We start from the raw sequence: 25,728 nt of genomic DNA on the forward strand, positions 1-25,728 counted from the left end.
CTACGCCTATGTCCTCTTGATGATGATTTCGTCTTGGCCGATCTCGAACACTCAAAGGGGGGCAGCCATCACGCAGGACTTGTTATAGTGCACAAATGGGTACGCAAGCGATCTTAATTCCTCTCCTCGCATAATCCGATGGGACGACAAATTCAACACGACCGTAATGAGTTTAGATGCAGGTCCAACGGCTTTTTTAGGCATGGTACACTTCCAATTTTTCCTACGGGCTATTACTGAGATTTTTTCGATGGAAACATTAATAGACCCAAAAACTTTTTAAGGTCCCAGGATCGTGGGATCTGCAGCCTTTTATCAAGCCACTGAACTAACGAGATAGTTCACTTACCAATCATGAGGTGGCCATGAATTTACCATCTCACCGTTTTATCGAAATAAGGAATAATATTGTATTGTAATGTCCACCAGCACCGATATATCGATAAGGAACTTGTTTCAATTTCAAATTCAATTCAATCCACATACAAACAAGTGCAGTTAAATAATATTAGTTTGTAAATAGCGGTACCAGTGATAACTGGGTAGAATGTAGCAAGAACGCTAGCATTTCTTGACTCGACTTTTCTTAACACATTGTTAAAACGAATTATTGTAATTTTGATATTTGGGTTGCGGTTTAGTAATCTGCTCCAGGAGCGGGGGATAGAGGGCTCTGGGGAAGTATATGAGTATTCTCCCTATGCTCTGGTACCATTCCCATCATGCGAATTTGCTTCGTTCTTGAGATATTGGCAAAAACTAATCATATAATTCTAATCTCAAATCAGGCTATTTATTAACAATTTCGAAACTCAGTGGCTTCTTTTGTGGCTTTTCACTCAGTTTCTTAAAAAACACTCTAGGGGTAAGTCCGACAAGACCATATTGAGTCAGAGTTAACAGAGTCGGTTTTGTGTCAATTTTATACAATCAAATGTATAAATCTAAGCTTTCTAGCAAAATCATCGAAATAAATCACAACAAACAAAATGAGCACTCATTCGAAATACGCGAGTCAAAAAGAAACAACGAACGATATATTTAAATATGAATAACGTCAAAACACATTCGTGATATTTGACACATTCATTTAGCGTTTTGACATATGACAAGCACCTTATGTATATTGCATCCTTGTCGAACTTATACAAAATAATTACTTATCCTGCTCTTATAGTAATATTACGATCTATTTGACATATTTCCGCGTGTACAGGTTATTATTGTTTTTTCTTAATTTTCTCGAAAATGGTGCAGTTTCGCAGGACGCGAGTGGTATTGTTGTAATCAGGGACCAATTCTCTAACATATACAACAATTTGTTTCCCCAAAATCGTGGAGGATTATTCTAAACCCAACCCGCCAGGCCAGCAAATGAGTTACCTTAGCCTATGAATATTTGCTTAAAAAAAAAAGCAAACTTTTACCGTCATGTGCCAACGATAAGTCATGTGTGGCTTTTACCTTAGAATAGCAGAGATTGCCATTACAATATGCTGTATTGCGTTGTTTTGTCTTAAATTTATATTCCTTGACATGGTATTTAAATGGCTAGTATATATAACCCTTACTTTTCCCAATTAGTAACATGTTAATTTTTGGTTAATATTGTCGGTTTTTAATATTAAGCTTGTGCCGTTTTAACGCGAACAAATTTATCATCTTTGAAATAATTTGCAATAATTTTTTAAATGTGATATTTTTGCACAATAACGTATTTGTTCCCTTCTATCAGCAGTTCAGTAAGACTTCGTATCAAACTTGGGAGATGTTGACAACCGACTTACGGTGATACGCCATTTTGATACTAGAAATTATTAAAATCAATGTCGAATACCACATCTCGACATTTCAAGCCAGTGTGACTTGCTTCTAACAGATAACCAGGTCACAGATATTCGCTACGGAACCCTAAACGGTGTAGTTTAACTCCAACACAACTCGTTTAAGGAATAACGCGTGCAACATTTTTGAATACTCCTTATTAAATGTTTATCGCGGGTGAACGTCCTATGTATTTGCTTACAGAATTTCGATGCGGCTTGAATTTATATTACTTAGTGAGCTTACGAACATTACAAACTAAAATACAATAAAAGTAAGTAAAATGATTCATATTCTTTAGAATCTACATTTACTGAACATTACATTTGTTTTTTAAAAATTTTACTATATGAAATAGTTGCCAGTGAAAATATAATAATTTCGAGAAATCCCCAAAACAGAAATGCATTAAAATACCCTAAAAAGATCCAACGTTCCGTTTCACGTCACAACAAAATGTCTGTTCAACCCTAAAAAAAACTAAGGAGAAAGCGCTCTCGTCCATTCATAAAAAAAAAATATCCGTCACTCACCTGACAAAATGAACTCGATTTCACTCAACTGACGACTATAAAACACTTTTTAAAAACAAAACTACGTTTTACACAAACAAAGCCGATTTTACCTGCGAAAGAAAATCCACCATTACTATTTTATATAACTGTCGTACCTACTTCCTTTTTAACCGGTTTCAATAATTATTTTACAATTATTTAACTCACTAATACAATTAAAGAGCTTATTACAATATCACTGAGCGTTTGTCGCGTTGGTAATGTCTTTTGTTTCACTTTAGGATTAATAAAAAATAAGGTCCAAGGACGTGCGCACGCGCCGACAGACCGCTCTCGACTGGTGCCTACTTCATTCTTGTTATAAAAGAGGTGAGAACGCAGTTGCCAAGCTCAAAAGAGGCTTTGTGTTATAACAAACGTATACTTACTAATAGTTAATTACTCAAACGCCATATAACAATAGGATAAGGGTTATTTTATCTAGTTCTTTAAGTTATTTTAAGTTTGCACGGCAATCTGATCGTAATAAATCATGTACTAAGGTTTATTTATCGGCTTAATGATGAAAAATACTTAATTGAATGTGATTGTCTGAAGGAGACACGAATTCACACGTTTTAATTTTCAATGATGTATTTAATGATAATACACGGAGATCTTAACGATTGCCGAAGAATATTTGCTTTAGCTATTTACCAAGAACTTAAGTACCTACTTAAATTAATACCATAATAATATAAAGACTAATATATACTTTATTAATCTTGCAGTTATTACAATCAATAAATATGTATAAAATTAAATATAAGAACATAATTTATGTTGGCTTTGATGAGATATTTTGAAGAGTTCATTTACAAAATAAACGTAATACGTTAGTACGTATTTATGTTGGTCTGAACTTAGGCCCTTTGAGACATTCGAAACAATAAAAAAAAAACACGATAATCGACTATTTTCGCAATAATTGTAACCGCACAATACGCGTATTCGTTTCTAGTTTATGTTACGGCACGCTCCTCGCTTTTGTTTGTAATAACTGCGCGCAGCGCTCTGCGCAGCTACTCGTGACTAATTTCAGACCGGCAAACTTAGATCGTGCGTAATGTTAACGACATAGGAATGACAATTGTCAAATCTATTGTTCACTCGATCTTTAAACTAAACCAATTCCAATGACATAAAGACGAGAGGTTCCAAATTCAAACCAAACTCAAATTCCTTTATTCAATGTAGAAGCATTACAATTACTCATTGATAGTCAAATGATACGCTACCACAGGTTCGGAAAATAAAACACCCTGACCTGAGAAGAACCGGCGAAAGAGACTCAGCGGGTCTTTTTTTTGTCTATTTTATTATTTACACAATTGAATGTGAATAGAAATAGCCAGGAGGCGATCGTTTCATTCCCAAACCGGACAACGCCACCTCTTGCATTATAAGCCTCTTCCACCTCAGATTTATTATGACCTATTTTATTTATGAAACCGTGATTTAATGAATATGATAGACCACAAAGGATGCCCTAGACCAACAGAGGCGTGGAATTGTGGATACCCTAATAATTATATTACGAATTAATTAGAATAATTCAATTTCAATCAGTAATTTATAACATATTTACTTGTATCGGTAAGTTTTAAAACTGTTATTAGATATTTGTTAACTCGTCGGAAACTCTGTTGTTATCCCCTAAATCCGGACCTGTTTGTGAATTTATGTCGTAACACCTGTATTTATGACATAAAATTAAATGTTTACAAAATGTTACATATCACCTTTATCCTCTAACGTCTCTATTATTCATTTATATAATATCCGCATCCGTTCCCTCGTTGATCCTCAGATTAACACATGTAATACCCAAAGTAATCTTGAATTATTTTCCGAATCCATAATAAAGGTCTTAAATTATTCAATGTTCCAACTAATCACGTGACTTAAAAGCTTCTTTATTCGTCTTGAATCCTGTGGTTGTAATAGGCTATCATTAATAGCTTATGTACTAGGTATCTCTTACATAGCCGGCTAGCCTTAGGCCATCATTACATCTTTAAATGGTATTTGTCCTTAAAAATAAGGATGGAGTATCAAAATGTTTATAGTTTTCCTCAAGAGTATAGACGCAACACGTGTTTCGGAATAAATTTAAAGTTATTTATGTACTATAAGAACATTTCAGTTTGTTTCATTGTTATGTATTGTTATCAATTAATACTTCCGGTCCTACATATACGGCTAGTTCGGGTACATCTTGATGATTATTTATAAGTATAGATTTAAACTTTTGTTCAACAATTTAATTAGTAATTTCATTATCAAATAAATAGTTGATTCATATTTGTTTATACTTGGAACATTTTATTATATATTATTCTATTTATTATTGGCGCCTTCTGCTTGTCAGCTTCCGGCGCAATTAATAAATAGTGCTTATTGTTATTTATATTTTCGTTTCGTAATTTCGTTGTAAACTGTAAGTCACTCATCTACATACATTTGGCGCCAAAATAATGAAACCTTTTTTAAAGGTTTTAATACCAAGTAGTATACATTAGTTCAGTTAGAACTGAAGTTTATCGATAAAAAATTATTTTAATTTTGTTTACAATAAACTTTCACAATTTACACAACTTAAACATTGTTATTTGAAAAGTTTTAATTTGTTTAATTGTCATTGCAATAAACTGTAAGCATTGTACTTATTGTAATGTTTCGTCTCCGACAACGTTTCTGTCGAATGGTCCTTCTGCATCAATGACAGCGTGCTGTCAGTTGTTGTCAATTTGTATCTTGAGTGAGTTTTCAGAACGGACTCGAGACATTGCAACGTATAGTTGACCGTTTGAGAAGACGGAGCTTGGCTAATAAAGGCTGACTTTGTCCAAAGTTTATCTTTGCCTCTTGTCAAATGCCAAGTTGACTGGGAATTGGCGACGCTTCAGAAAGCCTAGCATCTGGATTCTATCAAAATTTGCTTTGACTTTTGAATCGAAGCCGCAGCCAAACAGTTAATTATTATTATTCTTTTTATTACAACACAAAACAAAGAACAACCTATGTCCTATTAGGTTCAATCGTTTTTATTTTCTTGATTTTTTCGCTCTCCCATAATAATTTGGTAATTGCAATCAAGATTCTCTTTATTTTTCTGCACATATACGACTGAAGCTGAGACTGAGGGTAATGAGACCATAACCGACTTCTTATGTGTAGCCATCGTCTCCCAATCACATCTATTAGTACAAGGTATAACGGCTGAGATTGGACCAGTTGTTGGAACACGAGTATCTTATTTTGATTTCGGGTTCGAACTCAGGCAGCCCCATTGAATTTCCATGATGTTCATTTGTTTTCATAATATCTGATATCATAATGTGTTTGGCGGTGAATAAATATCGTGAGGAAACCTGCATGTGTATCAATGCAATGAAATTCTGCAGCAGAAATTCTGCTGCATGTGTATTCATTCCGAATTGGAGCAGCATGGTGGAATAAGGTCAAAAAAACTTCTCTTCATAGGTAGTGCCTTAGCCCAGTAGTGAGACTTATACACCTGACCCTATCTTTTAATACGCGTGGCCTATTTTGTACAGTTCGCCATATTCGTTTAAGTTTACAGTCACTTCTCCGTCCCTTTTGGTCATAGATTATCCTACTAATATAAATGTGAAAGTTTTTATGCTTAAAAAATAGAAAGTAGCTTTTTTATAGCAACATACTAAACAAATAATGACGATATAAATTTCACGCATAACGTTGTGTGGCAAAAGGAGGATCTCACCATGTAATATCGGTTAAGTTTGTAATACTCAACCAAATCAAAACGGCCGCATAGATTTGGATGAAACTCAAAATAAGTGTAGCTTAAATGATAACTTAACGCATTCGCTTCTTAAAACCTACTAAATTAAACCAAAACCCGCCCCCCAACCATCAACATAAATCAAAGTCTAAAATCTTTATTCAATATAGAAGTGTTTACACTTGCTTATTGATTGTCAAAAATCTACCACCAGTTTGGAATTTAGCACCTCGGACCTGAGAAGAACCGGCGAAAGAAACACAGCGGGATATATATCTTATATAAATCCCGCAATATTATGATTAAAAAAAATCAATATAAATATGGCCCATTACATATTAGAAGATATTATAGATGATAAAACGGAGCTTGTAAATTTAATTCGAGATATATTGAAATTTATTACGATATATTACTTAATTGGTGTTAAAGAGCTATTAAAATTATTAAGATTTGTTTCGGTAGAATCTACATACCGCAGCAGTGGCCTCTTTACATTTAATGTCATCTTCTAGCATAACGCAAAAGTGCTTGTAAATATGTCTTAAATAAAAAAGTTTTCAACTTAAAGAGTTTCAAATTGGACTTGTAATTTTAAAGAAGCGTGTTCTTATAATATACGCTGTCATATTTATAACACAGATAAATGTATTAAATTGTCGTAATACGTATTTTTTTTAATCGTGTTGACATGAAAATTTCTATATAACAATTATAGATAAAAAAGGAAAACACAATGTTAAGAAATAGCTTTAGATGTAATTAACTAAACGTGATTTATTAAAAAATTGGTTATTTTAAAAATAATATTATCATAGGCTAAATATTAACAAATGACAGGTATTTTATGAAATAATGCAACTGACAATATAATTATTTTAAATATAACAAAACTCTTTTCCAAGCTGTCAAATTTTCGGAGATGACATAACCTGTCAAAACTTTCATAACTTTTGTGCCACTTTTTTTATAACGATCATTTTATAATGTCCTATTGGTAAGTACAAATTTACATAACTATTTATTGTTTATATGAAATGAAAGTTTTATAGAGAGATTACGTCTATCCGTTTACCTATTGCGTGAATATTCAAATGCTTACGATTCAAGACTCGCTCTGACATGTTTTAAATTATAGTCATAGAACATTAAGGTACAACTAAAGATGAACCTTATCTTTTATTATAGCAAATAAACAGTCCAGGTTATTGCTATATAAATTTTGCAGGCGTTTTAGATTATATCGTTCATGACTTTTAACGTATGGATTATGAACAAAACGTTGTGCCTCTGATTTTGAAGATCTCCTAGCAACAAAAAAAATAGTTACATTGAAAACTAAACAAATATTTACTGTTTCAATCGAATTTATTAGATTATACTAATGACACTTCCTTTAACATCTATTTGAAATCAATGATTCTGTAACGCAATAAAGTTGTAAAAATATGTTCACTTGTCTAAAATTTCCGAAATGTATTCCATACTTATTAATCTACACTAATATTATAAACGCGAAAGTGTCTCTGTCTGTCTGCTGTTTCACGGTCAAACCACTGAATCGATTAAGTTTCGTTTACCATAAAGAATCTGCATTTCGTATTTATGTTACTGTAATAGCTAAGGTACCGAACTAAGGTAAATCTTAAGATTTAAGAGTAACTTTTAGGATTTACCGACATGTGTTGGTAAAAGTGAGTAATTCTGAAAATGCGACGATTTTGTCGGACTTTTAACATTCGAATTCGGTATATGCTAGGTTTTACCGCTGTCAGCTGGTAGATGTTGGATTTAGGAATAGAATAATGAGTAATTCATAATCATTTATGTCAATTTACTATTAATCAAAACCTTAGGTATATATTATTATATAGGTTTCAAACGATATTAATTAAATAACTTAACCTAACTTACTTTAAGTATTTTCATTTCTGATATTATTTTATAACACGTTATGACATGTTTTTTTTTCAACATTTACAGAGCCTCTAATATAAATCCTAAGATTAACCAAGTGAATGGTGGTAAAAGTTCGATTCGCAAACTTTTTCGGAGATTTACCATTAATAATGGTAGATCTTTGGTTTTACTGGAAAATCTTTGGATTTACCGCAGTTCGAGTACAGTAACATATATAAGGGATTTTTAATAATTATTGTTTCGTCTAGTTGTTCGCAGTGCAGTTTTACAGCCCAGTTCGAGAGTGCGTTGATTATGCACCGTCAACTACACCACGAACAGCCGACAGATTGGGATTTCAAGCCTGGCATATCTAATGTTAGTATAGTCATTAGTAAGATTATTGCAGTGTATTTTTGAAATGCCTTTACTTGACTTAATGGTCAAAGTATTTTAAAAGGTAAAGCATTCGTAAAACACTCTACCTTAATGCCTTTATTAAACCCGGGGTAGGTACCACTCGGATTGCTTATTCTACCGTCAAATAGCAATATGTAGTATTGTGTTCTGGTTTGATGGGTGAGTGAGCCAGTGTAACTGCAGGCATCTTAGTTTCCAAGATTGTTGGCACGTCAAAATGCAAGCCATGCTTGACATTTCATGCAGTGTCAATGTCTATCCGCGGTACTGACCACTTACCGGTGGCCCAATTATCACCATATTATCAAAAGCACCATCTATTTTAAGAGAAAAATAAATGTGATAGATGTCGTCTGTTATAATTTTTCAGGCTTTTAATATCATCGATCTAATGAATACCTCTATAAATCTATAATTGGACATACAGAAGCCAATAGAGCTTCAATTTAAATAATAATAATAAAAAAAAACTTAAATACGTCAGTTAAAAGTCTCACAGTTGAATGTTGCGTGATTATAAGCTTAATGCTGGCTCCACACGATCATCCAACTTTCCATCATGACTCCAATCTGTCCCGACTCAGTCAATCACTACCTGGACATTAATGTGGAGGGTATATTCGAATGACCGACTCACACGGACAATCCCTCTACACTCCATTGATTTGATTACAATTTGCCGCCATCGGAACGCCAACATGATCCAACATCGTCAAACATTCACGAACTACCTTTCTATACGTGGAGGATTGGACCAACAGCTGGACTGTTGGACCACACTGTTGGACTGTTGGACAACTATGGAGAGGCATAATAAATAAATATAATATTTGACCATACAACAAAATTTAAAGCACCTTCCTAATTCATAGCTTTCGGATAAATAGAAGTCAATGGTAGTTTTCTTTTATTAATAGTTTCAGACTAAGTCGAATACTGTGCCTCGTGCTGCATGTTTGGAGAAATCTTTGCCAACGAGTCCAGAAAAACAAGGATTGAAATGTTAGTTTTTTTTTTTAATTATTTAGTTTACGGACGGGAAAATGTGTCACCTGACATAAGGAGTCGGAGTCACATCCGCTCATAGACATTGGCGCTGTGAGAAATATTAAGCATACCTTACAATGCCAATGCACCACTAGCGTTGGGAATACCTGGGTGATAAAATCTAATACCCCTACTAGCTGATCCTGCAGCTTAAGCCGCGCGAAATTTATAAAGCACAAACTTTCAAACCCCGTTTTACCCCCGGGGCGGAGTTTCCTTCCGTAGCGGATGTCTAAACCCTACAAGGAACCTCCATGCCAGTTTCAAGTTTGTAGGTGTTTTAGTTTCTGAGATCTCGTGATTGATATTGAACTGAGTGGTATTTCACTTTTATATACACAGATGTGCCGGTAGTGACACTGTTCGCCTTACCAACTGGAACACATCCATACTCAGTATTATTATCTGGTTGTAGAATATCTGATGAGAGGGTGGTACCCAACTAGACAGACTTGGCTAATGTACTACTACCAAATTAATTTAATAACTACAAAAAAACAGTCTTGACAGTTTACAAATGTTGTTTAGCGGGTGTTTAGGTGAAAACATATTTATCCTTTTCTATTATCATTGATTAGCCATTCGAAAGAGTAAGACAGCAAGCATAGCTTACTAAAGTCACGTTACAGTCTGTAAAGATTAACCATTGCGCTAATCCTCTCCATTTAATATAAGGAGAACGTTTGAGGGTATTCCACAACGCTGCTCCAATGCGGGTTGATGATACACACGTGGCAGAATTTTACTAAAACAGACACACGCAGATTTCCTCACGATGTTTCCACAAGATGAATTATAAACACAAATTAAGCACGTGAAAATTCAATGGTCCTGACCTAACCTGATTTCTAGTGTCAAAGTTTCTAGTTGAATAATTCCGAACCGTTGCTAGCTTCATTCTCCTATCGATATTTATATTTGCTTAACATAGCTTAAATAACTAAATAATATTTTGATTGTGTCACAGTAGGAGGACGAACGTCATCCGCGACCCGTTTGTTCGAGAAGCTGCGTGCGCGCATCTGTCGCAGTAAGACATTGTTTGCGCATCCCGAGGAGGGCGATCGCCACAACTTTGTCGGTGATATAAGTTTGACGAAGTGTTTGGTTAGTATGTATTAAAATTCCGTGCCTTGTTCCGTTTTATTTAATACATACGGAATAATATCTTTAAACCTGATAATAATAAGAAAAGTTATACTTTATATCTTACTAGTTGTCGCTGCTGTCTTTGCTCGCGTTTAGGTATTAGGTGTCAAAAAGTAGTAGTAGTAGCCTATCCTTCCTTGAGGTTTAAGCTTGCTTCATACAAATTTTCGTCATATTCGATTCAGTGGTTTAACTGTGAATAATACTATAGATGAGGGTGGGGGGAGGAATTGCGGTAAATCTAGAAATTAGTGAATACAATAGTTACCTAATTATAACGAAAATATATAGCGAAAAACAAATAACTATGTATAGTCGGGGTAACAAAAGGTTCGTCACCTTAAGGTCAATTTTCGTGTGCTCAGTATGCGCGATAATCTGCTTTACCGATCGAATATGACATATTGCGTCGCAATGTACACTATTTTGAACCTAGTTGTCATACTATGTTAGGTTAATTTTATGTGCAGTTTTCTGTTTAATGCTTTAGTTTCAAAATGTACTAAGAGTCACGACTTGATAAAGGAATGAATTTGAAAACTGACGAAGGTTTTCTTACTCTGACTGTACATAAAGAAATATCTATTATAATTTTTTATTCGTTGTTATGACTTAACCGATTTTGATGAGACAATTACTTTTTGCAATACTCTTTACAATAATCTGTTTGGTTGTAAAACATATGAAGGGAGAATTAATCGTAGTTTAAGTCATTTGCAAATCGTCATATTAATATACAGTTAAAAAGGGCAGTTATTTTGAAATAAACGAATGATGCTTCGATTTTATCAAACAAAGGAACACCCTGTATATTTACTGCACCACGTTGCTCCAATGCGGGTTGTTGGATACGTTGCAGTTTCTCACATGACACATGTAGGTTTACTTACGATGTTTTACTTCACCGAGCTTGAGATAAATGACAAACACAAATTAAACACATGAAGATACAGGTGACGCTTGTCAAGGTTTGAACTTAGATTCGGTTAAGATTCACGCTCAGCCCCTGGACCATCACGGCTCCTGTGTTACGGATATTTACGGGAGTTTATTCTTTTATAAAACTTTGTTGCCTGAGTGTTCAGGTACACACTCTTTCCTCTCTTTCTTTTGTCATTGATTTGACGCTCGAAAGAAGAAGACAGCAACATTTATAAATTAAGCCGATTTTACTACAAATTGCCAATTGGGTACGTTAAAGTAATTATTGTATATTTAGAGAAAGCCCCTTTTGTTCATCGACTAGCAAATGGTATTAATTGAATTGACAGAGCAGCTTGTGCAATAAATGCGGGTCGATATTGTATTGTATTACAATATTTACAAAGATGGCGCCCAAATGACATTGATGGAATCCAATGAAAAAATAAAAAAAACATTAAAAAAATACAACGAAATAAAACATAAATCCACATGTAATATTGTTAATGTGAAAGTGATTACCTACGTTTAATTTTAACCAATAATCAGGAATTTTTGGATACACCTTGATTGCCAGGGATTCAATAAAGGATACTAACAACTGTCCTCCTCTCTACATATGCGATATAAGCCGCAGAAGAAAACTAGAATTGGGTACCGCTTGTATTTTAGAGGGTATCCCAGCGTATTTAGCGTCCGTTAGAGGCAAATCCCACATATCCTTGCCACTTGGTGTGGGGGAAACTCGTAAATGTGTTCCTACAACGAGATAAATAAAAGGACATCTTGAACATTTTATAATACATAGTTTTAGCATCAGAAGTGGATTTTTAAATAAAAAAAACAAAATCTACAAGTACTGTAAACTTTGATAATTAAATAACGTAAGGAAAAACAAAATGCCTTACGTGACCTTAATAACGAAAATCGCTGATTATGACGAGCCAATCCCTTGCTACTTCGAAGTACCCGCATTTTATAGCCGATCGCAGAGTGGCGATGATGATATATGGAGACTCCTTACAATAGATTATTCAATATTTTTATTATTTTATCGAGTTTGGAAGTTTGAAGTGTCACAAATAAAATTTCACGATTTAAATTTCTGATTGTCTTGTGAAACATATTTATTAAGGACGACGGTTTCTAAGTTTTTATACTGGGACAGATGGTCTGGCTCAACGAAATCTATACTAATATAATAAATGAGAATGTAACTCTGTCTGTCTGTTGATGAAATTGATGAGATTTTGTTTGAAGTATGCTTGAACCCCAAGGAAAAATATAGGTTACTTTAATATGTCAAACACCGGACGGCAAACTTCTAAAACGCGAGCGAAGCAACAAGCGACAACTAGTATTACTTTTTAATTATACGTTTCCTTTATTAAAAATAAAACTTACACAATACAAGTTTGTAAGTATGCAATTGATAAGCAAGTTATTGTCAGTTTGAGAACAAATTTGAAATGATGATTTTTCCATTCAACGCCTTGAATAACAATGATGCTCCTAATTTATAGACTTAGATAGATATCATTCAAAATCTTAACACAAGTGTATGCTCAAGTTTGTCTAAGCACTTTGCCATGAAAAATAAATGTATAATTTAATTCAAGTAGGTCTTGTGAGCACTTTTGTCATGTACATGATTAGATTAGACTTAAAGCTGTAGGTTCGGAGAGAACTGGCTAGAAATCTGGTTAGACTGTGTCCAAAGATACCACTATAGAAATAATCTTTGCAGGATTTATCCGGACAAAGCGAATGTACATCGAAAGCTATGAAAGATCTGGGATCAAGTGTGAGTGGGGTGATCGAGCCACTGAGAGAGCATAACGAGATTTTTGCTTGTCACTTGTGCTCTTTTGATGCTGATCGGTGGGTACAGGAATAGTTGATATAGTCGAATTTAAAAAATCTTATTGTATATCATCATCCTCCTGCCCTTATCCCAATTTACTTGGGGTCGGCGCAGCATGTCTTCTTCTTCCACACGTCCCTATCTAACGTCATCTCACAAGTAACATTATTTCCAGCCATATCATCTTTCACAAAATCCATCCATCTTGTCATTGGTCGTCCGTTTCCTCTATATTCATCCACGTTCATACTCAAGACCTTCCTCACAATATGTAAGTGCGTGTATGTGTTTATTCTTAACAAATGACCTTGAATTTTTTTTTTAATTTATCCTTTGTTAATCGTGGATACCAATTTTTCATTTAACAATACATGTTTTGGTTTTTAATTTACCGGAAAAACGTAATTTAAAACAAAATGGCAACCGTTGCTTGCATTTTAGTAATAATCTTAGTTTATGGTATATATAAGAATATGCATTTAAAGTTAGGGTTTCTTTTATATTATATAGGTAGGCAGACAAGCACATGGGCTACCTGATGGTAAGAGGTCACCACTGCCCGCCCATAGACAATGACGCTGTAAGATATTGACGTAAGATATGGAATTATAATTCCATACATCGCTATCGCATCGTCCCTTGTGGCTGTAGTTACACTGGCTCACTCATCCTTCAAACCGGAATACAACAATACTGAGTATTGCTGTTTGGCGGTAGAATATATGATGAATGGGTGGTACCTTACCAGATGGGTTTGCACAAAGCCCTACCATCAACTAATAGGTGTCGATAAGGTTACTTATGTATTAATTATATAATAAAATCTTAATGAAGTGAAAACAAAGTCATTGTAGTTTTTTTTTCTATAAACATGCCACGGAAATGATGCCTTATAAAAACTTCCTTTATTTCTCTTAGATTTGGTTGCTATTAAACTAAAGACTGCCCGTTTAACTATAAAGTAAATTAATCTTTATCTGCCTATGGGGTCGTCACTCTCACAAAAATTCAGAATTGCAAATTTTCATAATTGAAAACTACAAATAATGTTGAAAGACTTAGTTTCGGGTCTTAAATAAAAAATAAAAGTAGCAGTCGCATATGATCTCATATTGGTATACGCAATATATAATAATATATACATATATTGTAGCAATATCCTCTCTGAAAATATGTCGGCTGCATCTGACCAACTACAGCACCGCGCCCTCTCATCGGTCAATTCAAATAACGTGCTTCCCTGGCATATGCTACACACTTCCGTCCCCATTCACGAAATGACTCCCGAGATTGTAGGAAAGCAAATTTAAAGTTACATAATATATAAATGTGGAAATAAAAATAAATCGATGCAAAAACAGTCTAGGCAGAAATGGATTAACAATATTTATATATTTTCTTTTAAATACTCCATGGTTACAATAATATAGTATCAATTATTGTATAACAACATTTCTTACAGGATAACAGTGCTAGACCGGCATCTCTTGAACGATCATAAAATTGGCTTGGATAATCTTCTTAAACTAGTTATGGATAAAACGAAAGTGGGTCTCACAGAAGATAATACGGCACAAACTTACGGTATAAGACAATCATATTACAAAGCGCCAGACGAAATTATTGAAGATGGCGAATTTGTGATAGAAACTGTTTCACCTAAAATAAAAATTTTGAAACATACTGCAAGCAATACAGACTTGATTTGGACTGATATATCCGTCACTAAAAGAAATAATAGAGACGCATCAAAAGATACCGAAAGTATAATTGATACACCAGTAGATGAGTGCGATAAAGATGTTCTGTTCGCGAAAATGGAGACACTTAATGATTACATGTCCAAATTTGTCGATTCATCGAACAATTTAAAAAAAGTACTAACGAAAGAACTCGATCACAAAAATTCAGGAAGTAAATCCAATGATAAGCCCTATTTCAATTTAGGTTTGGGGGAGTGAGTTTATATTTTAATGTTATTTGTTTGCCTCTGAATATTTAGACATTTTTAAAAATGATGTAATGATAGCAGTCAATCTCAAGCGAGATCAAGAAAGGCGCACTCTATCCTTGGACTCTTATATTAGAGTTAATTGCTTTACGCGATTGCACACAATTTCATCTTCCAAACTCTGGGCTGTTACTGAGAGTTGAAATATTGCTTGATTACCGCTTTTTGATAGCTTTTATCCGTTGCTTTGTCTTCTTGTAGATTTTAGTTATTAATTTGAAATGAAATTTAACGCAAAATTCTAACATTTATTCTTCGCCACTGTATAAGGAGCCCTTTATGATAGCGGTATTTTCAGATTCGTAATAAAGCCCAATAGCGGTACCGGCAACACTGGTCCTTAATGCACCAATTTAAGATTCGATTATGAATATTCGCCTGCACTCAAGTCTATTGTTTTTACACTGTGATGATCGATTCTTCTCACTCATTTATATAATATAATAATTTGAACTGTTACAATACGGGAGAAACGTCCCGGTCAAGGACCGCCCTAGGAATTGTTTTTATTTACTTTAGTTTATAATTTATCTCGTATTCTTGACCGTACCGATCAATCTCCATCGCACGTGACGTAGGCGAAATAATCTGTGCCTTTTTGGAATTAATCGATTCATTTTTGTTTAAGAGGTATTATGAGTACCAACACTGATATAGTTCATGTTACGTTTACCATTACTTGTAGGTTCATTTAAACACTGTCTTTAAAAACTAATATTTTTTAAATTACATGTGCACTTGGAGTTCCTTTTTTAAATAAATAAATAACGTTACGTTTGTGTATTTTGTCCATTATAATAAATGAAATCTTTTAACGAATTTTTGTTTATAGTCAAGATTCGCCGAGGGATTGGGAACGAGCTCATAGCGAAAAACTAGAGAGGAACCGAAACAAATGCGACGAAAATCGGTACGTGATCTTATATATTAATAGCGTAAGCCGATTTTTGTTTCAGTGATTATGGGACGATGGGTGCATATTGAAGGGAAATGGGGTAGGTATAATAAGACACGTCTGCACTATTTGACAATGTTTTTAATAATGAATATTAAATAATCAAGTAAAGCTGTTCGTTGATTGAATGAGTGGTGAGCGAATGTGAATGAGTGAAAGATTGAATAATATAATGAAAGAGAAATCTATTATGTATAGAGGCTTGAATTTTTGTATATTCCAACAGTCCCCCTCAAAAATACAAGTTAATATAATATAACAATACCATAACATAATTTCTTTCATTACTCATTTTTACAAATAAAATACTAACTATTTAGTTACATAAACCATAGTTTTATTTATTAAATAAACTCATTCCTTCATTTACTTGATTAACACAAAACATGAATTATTTTTCAAAACAAATTTAAATTCTTTCTTAATTCTATAAATCTCTTGGAGGGTATCGCTTTTGTGAACATGTCAGCTAGTTGATTTCCTGTGTAGGTTCTAGCTTTATTATTTGATTAGCGATTTGTTCCCTAATAAAATGATATTTTATATCTATGTGCTTTGATTTTTTGTGATTTGTGGGGTTATTGGCAATACATATACAACTATTATTGTCTTCAAATATTACAATAGGCTCTGTTATTTGTATAGAAATACTATTTAACAATGACCTTATCCAGACTGCTTCTCTCACAGCCTCAAAGAGAGCCATGTATTCAGCTTCCGTTGAAGAGACGGCGACAGTATTTTGTTTTCGTGTGGTCCACGAAATTGTACAATTATTAAAGGCCTTAAACAAATAGCCAGTTGTACTTTTTCTGTCGTTCTCGTCACCTCCCCAGTCGGAATCTGCATACCCACTTATTATCTCTTTATATTCAGATTTTTTATAAACCAATTTTAAATTAATTGTACCTTTAATGTATCGTAAGAGATGTTTTAAATATTTCCACAACTCTTCGTTATTTTTAGATTGATATCTACTTAATATATTAATACAAGCACAAATATCTGGCCTTGTGCAAAGCATTGCATACATAAGGCATCCTATAACATTTTTACAAGGTGCATCATAGTGAGTGTCTGAATTTAAAGCTACAAAATTGATTTTAGAAGGAAAAGGTGAATTCGATGGATTACAATCTTTCATAGAAAATTTATTTAGAACATTTTGCAAATATGTTGTTTGATCTAAAGAAATTGTATTAGTTGTTCTTTGAATTCTAATACCAAGAAATAGTTTTAAGTCCTTCAAATCAGTCATTTGAAATTTTTGCATTAAACTGTTTTTAAACGCTTGTAATAAATTACTATTTTTAGTAGTAATAATTAAATCATCAACGTACAGAACTATATACACGTTTTTATCTATACAATTTTTATCTAATATGTACAGACAAGGATCTAATTCAGAGTTCTTAAAACCCATTTCCTTGAGAATGAGATCGAACCGTGCATACCAACACCTGGACGACTGCTTTAGGCCATATAATGTTTTATTCAATTTACAAACCTGGTTATTACTTGCTAAAATACCTTCCGGTACTTCCATATAAATATTTTCTTTCAATATACCATTTAGAAACGCGGTTTTAACGTCCATGTGGTGTAAATGTAAATCAAACTGATTTGCCAGTGCTAATATAAATCTAAAAGTAGTTATCCGAGCCACTGGTGCGAACGTTTCGTGATAGTCTTGTAAATACTCTTGAGTGAAACCTCGAGCAACCAACCGAGCTTTATAACGTGTAGGTTCACCAAATTCATTATTTTTAATTGTAAATACCCACTTGCAACTTATAATATTAACATTTTTCGGTCTAATAACTAATGTCCACGTTTGGTTGCTTCGAAGCGACTCAATTTCATCCTGTATAGCGTTCAACCACTTATCAGAATCGTGCCTATCGAAGATATTCTTATATGATGTAGGTAAAGATTGCGTATCATTAAAAAGAGATAAAAATAAATCAGGATCGTGCATTTGCTTATAATTCTTTGGGGGTAATTCTCGAATTCTTTCGCTACGTCTTAAATTAGTGGTATTCGATGAACCGTCCAACGAATTGTCATTAAAAGAATCTTGTTGTTGATCTATTTTTAGCTTTGCCGAATCAATTTCGGGCTTACTAAATTTTGAAAGGGTTTCAATGTTGTCACTACTGCTACGTGTAGGGCGTGATTTTTCAAAGTTTAACTCGTCAAAAATAACATCGCGAGCTATAAAAACTTGATTATTTTCGATATTGAATAATCTATAACCGTTTGCATCGTAACCGATCAATATTGACTTGAAAGATTTCTCATCAAATTTAGTTTTTCTAGCTTTGTTATGAACGTATGCAGTAGATCCAAACATTTTTAAATGATTTATTTTCGGCCTTTTACCATGCCACATTTCGTATGGTGTTTTATTTATCAGAGTTTTAGTGGGTAGTATGTTAATTAAATAAGTAGCTGTTAAAACAGCTTCACCCCAAAATATTTTATTTAATTTCGCACTTGTAACCAATGTTCGAGCCATTTCGGTTAATGTACGATTCATTCTTTCTGATACACCATTTTGTTGTGGGGTGTAAGGAACCGTTAAATGATACATTATCCCTTTGTCAACACAAAATTCTTTGAATTCGTTTGAAAGATACTCTCGGCCATTATCGCAATATAAATTAACAACTTTAGAATTAAATAAATTTTCACATTTTGTTACGTAGTCTTTCATACATTTATATGCTTCAGATTTAGAATGCATCAAATACGTTACTGTATAATGAGTAAAATCGTCAATAAAAGTAATAAAATAATTTTTATCATCAAATGTAGGTGGTGTAATAGGACCACAAATATCGGAATGAACTATAAAAAGTGGCCTATTTCTGACTGATTTATCTTTTGATTTTGCAAAGGGCAACCGCGACTGTTTACCAAGTATGCAAGACTCACATAATGTATCATTAGGCATAATATCATTAATTAGGTAACTATCATCAATTAAGTTTTTTAGAATGTTAAATTTATTTTTGTTTAAGTGACCTAGACGCTTATGCCATAGTTCGTAAGATGTAGAAGTTTGAGACAAATTTAAATTATGTTGAGATCGCGTATGCACTTGAAAAACTAATTTAAATAAATTATTACTGATAACACTCGATACTAAACACTTGATACTATTGTTAATATAAACACTGTTATTTTTAAATATAACAACCATACCTCCTTGTTGAATACGATATACAGATATTAAATTACATGGCACGTCCGGCGCATATAATACATTATTAATCGCCCCTTGAAAACCTAAATTAGTAGTGACATTTATTGTACCTTTACCAAACGCTTGAATGCTTTCATTGTTCTTAGCTATACCAATTTTAATCGGTGTTGTGAACTCTGAGTAGGAAGAAAATAATTCCTTACTATTTACAACGTGGTCAGTTGCACCCGAATCTAAAATGAAAACAATATTATTAATATGATATTTATAAGAATTTGACAACTTACACGTTGAAAACATAAATGCGAAACTGTCCTCGTTATCGTTTCTGATTTGCAAAGCGCTCGCAGCTGCTGTTTTACTGCCGCTACTACCTCCATTTTGTTGTAACTTTTTGAAAAATCGACAATCCTTCTTCATATGATTTCGTCGTCCACAATAATCACAATATAATTTTGAAATTTTATATGATGAATTTCCGGTGTATGACTTCTTTTTATAATAATTATATGATTTCCTTTTATCGAATCCAATTTTGTTCTGCGATTTGAATTTATTCGTTGATGTATGTAAAACTTTGAGTTCTGTCGTCGTGGTATTCTTTAGTTTGACTTCGTGATCTAGAAGACGAGTTTTTACAAAAGATAGATGCAATTGTTCCTCTCCAAGTGTTTCCAGTGCCGTTATAACACCATCGTATGATGTGGGTAGAGTTAAAAGTAAATGTGATATTTTATCCATCTCATCCAATTTTGCACCAGCCGATATTAATTCAGTAATGATATTATCGAAATTGTTAAAATGTTCGAATAGTGTCACATCTGGCTGTAGTTTCATATTAAGTAACTGTTTACGTAAAGCCAATTGAGTCGCTAAGCTCCTCCGCTCATATACTTTGTCTAGTTCGGCCATTATGGATTTTGCAGTAGAAGAACCTCTTGCAAAGCTTAAAAATGTGTCACCCAAGTAATCTACAATCGTACCTTTTGCTAGCATATTCTTCTTAATCCACTCATTATCTGGTATTGGTGGTGGTTCTTCGTCAATAACAGGCAATAACTGCATTTCTTCTAGTAGTGACCTTATACGAAACTTCCAAGTACTATAGCGATCACCGTTAAATTGTTGTATATTTCTTTTACTTCGCGAATCCATTTTGAGTAACACTTTTACTATTAATTTTAATTATTTAAACAACTTTAAACATGACCTGGGCCCATAACCTGAAGGGAAATGGGGTAGGTATAATAAGACACGTCTGCACTGTTTGACAATGTTTTTAATAATGAATATTAAATAATCAAGTAAAGCTGTTCGTTGATTGAATGAGTGGTGAGCGAATGTGAATGAGTGAAAGATTGAATAATATAATGAAAGAGAAATCTATTATGTATAGAGGCTTGAATTTTTGTATATTCCAACACATATAAAAAATCGGAATGGTCTCATTTTGCAGAGCTAGTGATTATGGGATGATGGCCACATTTAAATATTACACAGGTTATGGTCTCATTTTGAAGAGCTCCAATCGTAAAAAATTAAAGAAGATTCTCGATTGCAATTTAACAAATTTGTTACGATTTAACAAATAATTAATTTTAGAAAGCGTAAAAACTTATTGTTCGGCTTGAAGAAGGTACTACGGCAGTATAAGAAAAAAAAATGAAAAACGTAAACAAAATTTAAGTAAATTGTTTTCGACAAACTCCAATTCTAACTGAACTAATGTCATAACTATTTGATATTAACAATTTCATTACAAAAGAGGTTCCATTATTTTGGCGCAAAATGTAGTCGAGTGACAATGAAATCAAAACAAAAGCTGTCATTGGTTCCGAAATTTCTAAGAAATCTTTTGAATAAACGCGAAATTTCGCGGGAGACCCCTAGTGGGTCTACTGTCTGGTCTAACTGAACTAATGTATACGTCAAATCAAATCAAATCACACATGGATCGAGTTTAAAGGATGTTTAATTTATTCATTTTTGTTTCAGAGATGGGAAGATGAAATTTTCTTCGGAGAGCTTTTACTTTTGACGTTAACACGTACTAAGTGTTTTATAAATAAATATATCAATACTATAATTATATTGTTTGATTAACAAGTTAATCTTCAAGCGGGCAGGGTTGTAATGGTGCTAATGCACGTCTGGGTAGATTCACATCTCTCGCATATAGAATATGCGATCTGACGGCCATCCGAGCCGATACCGGTGTGTTGGCGGCACCATCGGATGCCCTTGAGCCGTCGGACAATATTAAGTGTTCTATACGTGCATTTAAATTCTCTTTGTGCGCAGAGCCCTATGCGCGGCGGTAATTTTGCATTTTTGTTTAAGGTGCATTTTGTAGCTTGCTAAAGAGTATATTATTCTCCCTCTGAATATCTAGCTTCTACAATGGGATGTACCCAATACTGTTTTGTACTGTTTTTTTTTGCGGCTCAAATATTTGATTAAATAATAGGTACAGTAAATAAAGTTTTCTGTTATAATCTGCTATGATGACCTGCCCGTATGAAGCTATGGAGCGAATGGCCGAATCGGAACGATTTTGTTGGAAATATGAGAATAGTTCATGGTGTCGGTGGTGGCTATCGGCTGTCATATATCGTCGTCTGACAAACAAATGCTCTAATGGCGTTGACGACGTAACGTAAGGGATATTTAATATTACGTACAGTCCCAAATTCAATAACGATGGTGACTCCTAAACCCCAGGTATTCCATTTTCTAGCCTGCCTGTCAACCTATTTTAAATAAAATAGATAAAATAATAAAATCTATAATGGTTAGTTAAAGTTTTAATAAACTCAAATACATTTTTATACATCTTGTATATGAATGTTCCGGTGTTTGCTGTGGTCGCATTGCTTACGACAATTTGGACAAGCAGCTTGGTTTGAACGATGTTGATAGTGGCACTTCATGTAAAAACAATTTTCACATCTTTCGTTTGTATGGCAGCACTCGTAAGAATCACCGCTTGACATTTTGTAATTTGTCTGACAATTTCGACAATTTTTCGGAGAGTCACCCTTTGTACCTTTATCTTCGGTGGGAGTTTTTACAACAGGCAATACTCTAGGACCACTCCGTACCATTGGTCTGTTCGGAATGTCTAAATTTTGAGTGATTTCATATTTTCTTACACTTGCAAACATCCTGTTGACTTCTTCGATCGCGTCTTTCGATTTTGTTTTTTCTTTTAAAGATTTCTTTAATTCCTCTAATTTCATTTGAGGTATTGATGATGATTTTCTGTTGATTAAATCGATTGAAAATTGCGAAGTTTTAGTTGTTTCTGGCTGACAATTTATGATGACAAACTTATTATTGTACATTTGGTTAGTTTCTTCAATGGAACAGTAAAATATTTTACTAAGAGATAGTTTTGGGCCGTCTTTCTTGTTCTCTTCTGTGCTTACACTTGCATCTTTTAATATTATTGTTTTGTATGATTTATCTTTATTGTCTAATTGTTTCTTACTTTGAAATACACTCAGCACTTCATTTAATAACGACATACCTTGTGTTATATCTGGCTGAGAAGTTTGTATGATTTTTCCCTGTTTTTCTATTCCATTGCGTAAAGTTTCGTTTGTTTTATGTATATTATTAGTATCATTATCTTTATGGGCATTTTGATCTGCGTAACTGGTTTCAAAATCGTAGTCTTGTCCTTCTTGACAAATAGGACATGACTTTCGATTATTACTTTCGATGTTCTTATAATCTTCGTTGGATCGTTTTCGGTTTAAGCACACAGAGCATATGTACCGGTTTTGTTTGTTTTTAGAAAATCGTCTATCAAGTCTGTCTTCAGTCATATTTTTGGCGATATTGTATTTATACGTTGTGATATTTATTTCAACACTTTTGTAATTGGGACTGGATATCATGTGAACTATTGTGATTCTAAAAAAATAATAGTATATAATTAATTATGAGTTAAAACGTATTCATAAATAAAAATGTTTAGTTATTTAAAATATCTTACCACATTAATTTTAGGTCTTTTTGAACCTTTAGAAATAAATAGTCAAAAGTGATATAAAATGTGTAAAGACTAAAGTATGTCATAAAAAGGCTTTTATAAATCTGACTTTGACATTTAAAATTACTTTTTATTTAATTTAGAAAAAAAATATATTTTTTAAAATAAAATTTTTTTCACTATAATATATATAACATAACATATTAACTACTAGAGGTTTGTTAGTTTAAAATGTAAATCAATGAATATTTTAAATTTTTACCATTGTCAAACATAAAATTCTTATTTGGGAAATCAAAGTAACTCAAATACGAAAATTATGAAAAGAAGTTTAAATGTCAAAATATGTTGTAAAAATTTGTTGTAAATTTAAAAATTGTATTAAATCTAATGAAAATAATAATGTGAAGTAGAACTTATTCATTCGAAAAAGTTTCTATTTAGTAAGAAAAACTGATAAAAGTAAATATGAGGCATAAAGAAAATAATGATAAATAAGAAGAAATGAGAGATACTAAAGGCGCTTGTCTAATGAGAGCTGGAAACGAAAATCTTAATAAAGAACACGAATATACAAAAGGTTATTTTATAGAAACGATTAAAAACTCTAAAGATTTCGAATGTCAATGTAAAATTGATATCTGTACTTGCAAACGGGTAAAACACAAAGAACGGTACTTTAATTCCCATCAGGTGTACAGAGCTCAGAAGTATACTACAGGTTTTGCAGACGTAGGTGTTGGTAGTGTTAAAACTGTTTGTAGGAAAAGAGTTCGGCGGATTTACTTACCGCAGGCTGAGGAAAAGGCTGTCGGTGCTTCCGATGTATCATTTGATCAGAGTAAGTATAATAGTAATTACTAAAGTGACTGATGTTATTGACAATTAAATATATCAGAAATTAATATACTTTAATAGTGACATAATTAATTTTAAGATTTTTTTTTAAGGAAACACAAATCAATGCGATACCGTTAATTACGAGAGCGCTTTTTTAAATCGCAAGAGAACATCTTCGAAATGTGTTGGAGGTGAAATTGAATACGTCAAGGCGAATGTATTAAGCAAGAAACTATCTCCTATTTTTAAGAAAATATCAAATTCAACTAGTCCGATATTTGCGAGTCTTGAAAAGAGTGTCATAAGTTCGTATACACAGAAGAGTAAACAAAGTACACAGATCAAACGAATCGATAAATCACTCCAATCACAGAATATAACATTATTGAAAGACAGTCCTACGAGGAAAATGTTAGTAGAAGGCAATAAAATTAAGGAGACACCAACTATTGTAGTTAAATCAGATGTACCAAATGTAGACGACGACAGAAACATATCTTCAGATTCACTCGTACAACACGTACATAATTTAGAAAATCCGAGCAATGAAAAAATAAGAACATCGAACGATTTTATAGAAAACAAATTGGAAAGGGAATACAGAAAGATTTTTACAACAGACAGAGAAGACACTAATTTAAATAACAAAGAAAAACACGTACCAGAACTGAAAAGTGCCTCAATATTGCGTAGACGTTTTGAGGCATTACGACGAGGGTTAAACAAAAAAGAAAAACCAATTACAATTAAAGATTCCAGCAAATTGAGCGTTCCGAGTAGAAAAGATGTATCAATTGCTTCTGACCCGCCCTCATTGGAATCGCGTTCATATTCAAAAATAAAAGTATACAGTCCGATGCCATCAATCGCAAATGCTAGTAATGCTCCTATGTCGAATCCTTCTTACAGCAAATCAGGTGTTGATGAAAAAGAAACACCAAATTGGACTACCGATACTGTCGAGAATGACTGTCACGATGTAAAAGATATGTTTAGATTATGGGGTAAGAAATTCAATCTTGAAGAAGGCTCACACAATTCCATATCAAAAAAGCAGAAGAAGAAAGTTCAACTCGAATTACCGAAAGAAAAATCAAATAAAAAGGAAAAAGGGGAGGGAAGAAGGTTTTTATTTTTTGGAAAGAAAAATAAAAAAAAACCAAAGCAACCATTTAGACCAAAACAGGGCGTTACTGCTGGTCGATGTGAACTTGGAGATGGACTTATGATAAAAATTGGTGCTGTAAATAAATATACGCCTGAAATGCCT

At 33.3% G+C, this 25,728-nt stretch overlaps 3 protein-coding genes across 5 annotated transcripts in view; 1 reads left to right on the top strand and 2 right to left on the bottom strand.

Annotated features, from left to right (window-relative positions):
* The window catches only part of LOC125074217 (PTB domain-containing adapter protein ced-6), a 71,638-nt gene extending 68,948 nt beyond the window's left edge, over positions 1 to 2,690 (bottom strand). Inside the window, exons 1-2 of one of the 2 annotated variants that reach the window (XM_047685483.1) lie at positions 2,571 to 2,690; positions 2,358 to 2,449 (exon numbers count right to left, since the gene is read on the bottom strand). The gene's annotated coding sequence lies outside the window, so the exon portion shown is untranslated. Of the gene's footprint in view, positions 1 to 2,357; positions 2,450 to 2,546 lie in introns of both variants that reach the window. The other variant, XM_047685482.1, reaches the window with a different exon arrangement.
* Positions 2,691 to 7,080: 4,390 nt separating this feature from the next.
* On the top strand, positions 7,081 to 21,667 carry LOC125074297. Of its 2 annotated transcripts, none has more exons than XM_047685589.1 (8): positions 7,081 to 7,144; positions 8,316 to 8,424; positions 9,384 to 9,468; positions 10,481 to 10,620; positions 13,331 to 13,464; positions 14,910 to 15,404; positions 16,291 to 16,368; positions 21,617 to 21,667. In XM_047685589.1, the coding sequence occupies exons 1-8, from the start codon at positions 7,134 to 7,136 to the stop codon at positions 21,657 to 21,659; spliced, it is 1,095 nt and encodes a 364-aa protein (XP_047541545.1). In that variant the 5' UTR covers positions 7,081 to 7,133; the 3' UTR covers positions 21,660 to 21,667. The 2 variants fall into 2 exon arrangements, with proteins under 2 accessions (XP_047541545.1, XP_047541546.1); XM_047685590.1 differs by having other exon boundaries at positions 9,390 to 9,468.
* A 740-nt stretch (positions 21,668 to 22,407) lies between these two features.
* On the bottom strand, positions 22,408 to 23,688 carry LOC125074307. The gene is made up of 2 exons (XM_047685600.1): positions 23,622 to 23,688; positions 22,408 to 23,539 (listed from the first exon to the last, which is right to left on the bottom strand). The coding sequence occupies exon 2, from the start codon at positions 23,521 to 23,523 to the stop codon at positions 22,447 to 22,449; it is 1,077 nt and encodes a 358-aa protein (XP_047541556.1). The 5' UTR covers positions 23,524 to 23,539; positions 23,622 to 23,688; the 3' UTR covers positions 22,408 to 22,446.
* Between the last annotated feature and the right edge of the window lie 2,040 nt (positions 23,689 to 25,728).

The sequence above is a fragment of the Vanessa atalanta genome, chromosome 27 (assembly GCF_905147765.1).
Source record: "Vanessa atalanta chromosome 27, ilVanAtal1.2, whole genome shotgun sequence".
Taxonomy (NCBI): Eukaryota; Metazoa; Arthropoda; class Insecta; order Lepidoptera; family Nymphalidae; genus Vanessa; species Vanessa atalanta.

What these genes read in the sequence shown, in the direction of transcription:
- LOC125074307 (XM_047685600.1), bottom strand. Translation starts at nt 23,523, where the DNA reads ATGATATCCAGTCCCAATTACAAAAGTGTTGAAATAAATATCACAACG.
- LOC125074297 (XM_047685589.1), top strand. An exon ending in TCAAGCCTGGCATATCTAAT is followed by an intron (nt 8,425 to 9,383) that starts GTTAGTATAGTC and finishes TTTTATTAATAG; the next exon opens with TTTCAGACTAAGTCGAATAC. An exon ending in TAAGTTTGACGAAGTGTTTG is followed by an intron (nt 10,621 to 13,330) that starts GTTAGTATGTAT and finishes TAATCTTTGCAG; the next exon opens with GATTTATCCGGACAAAGCGA.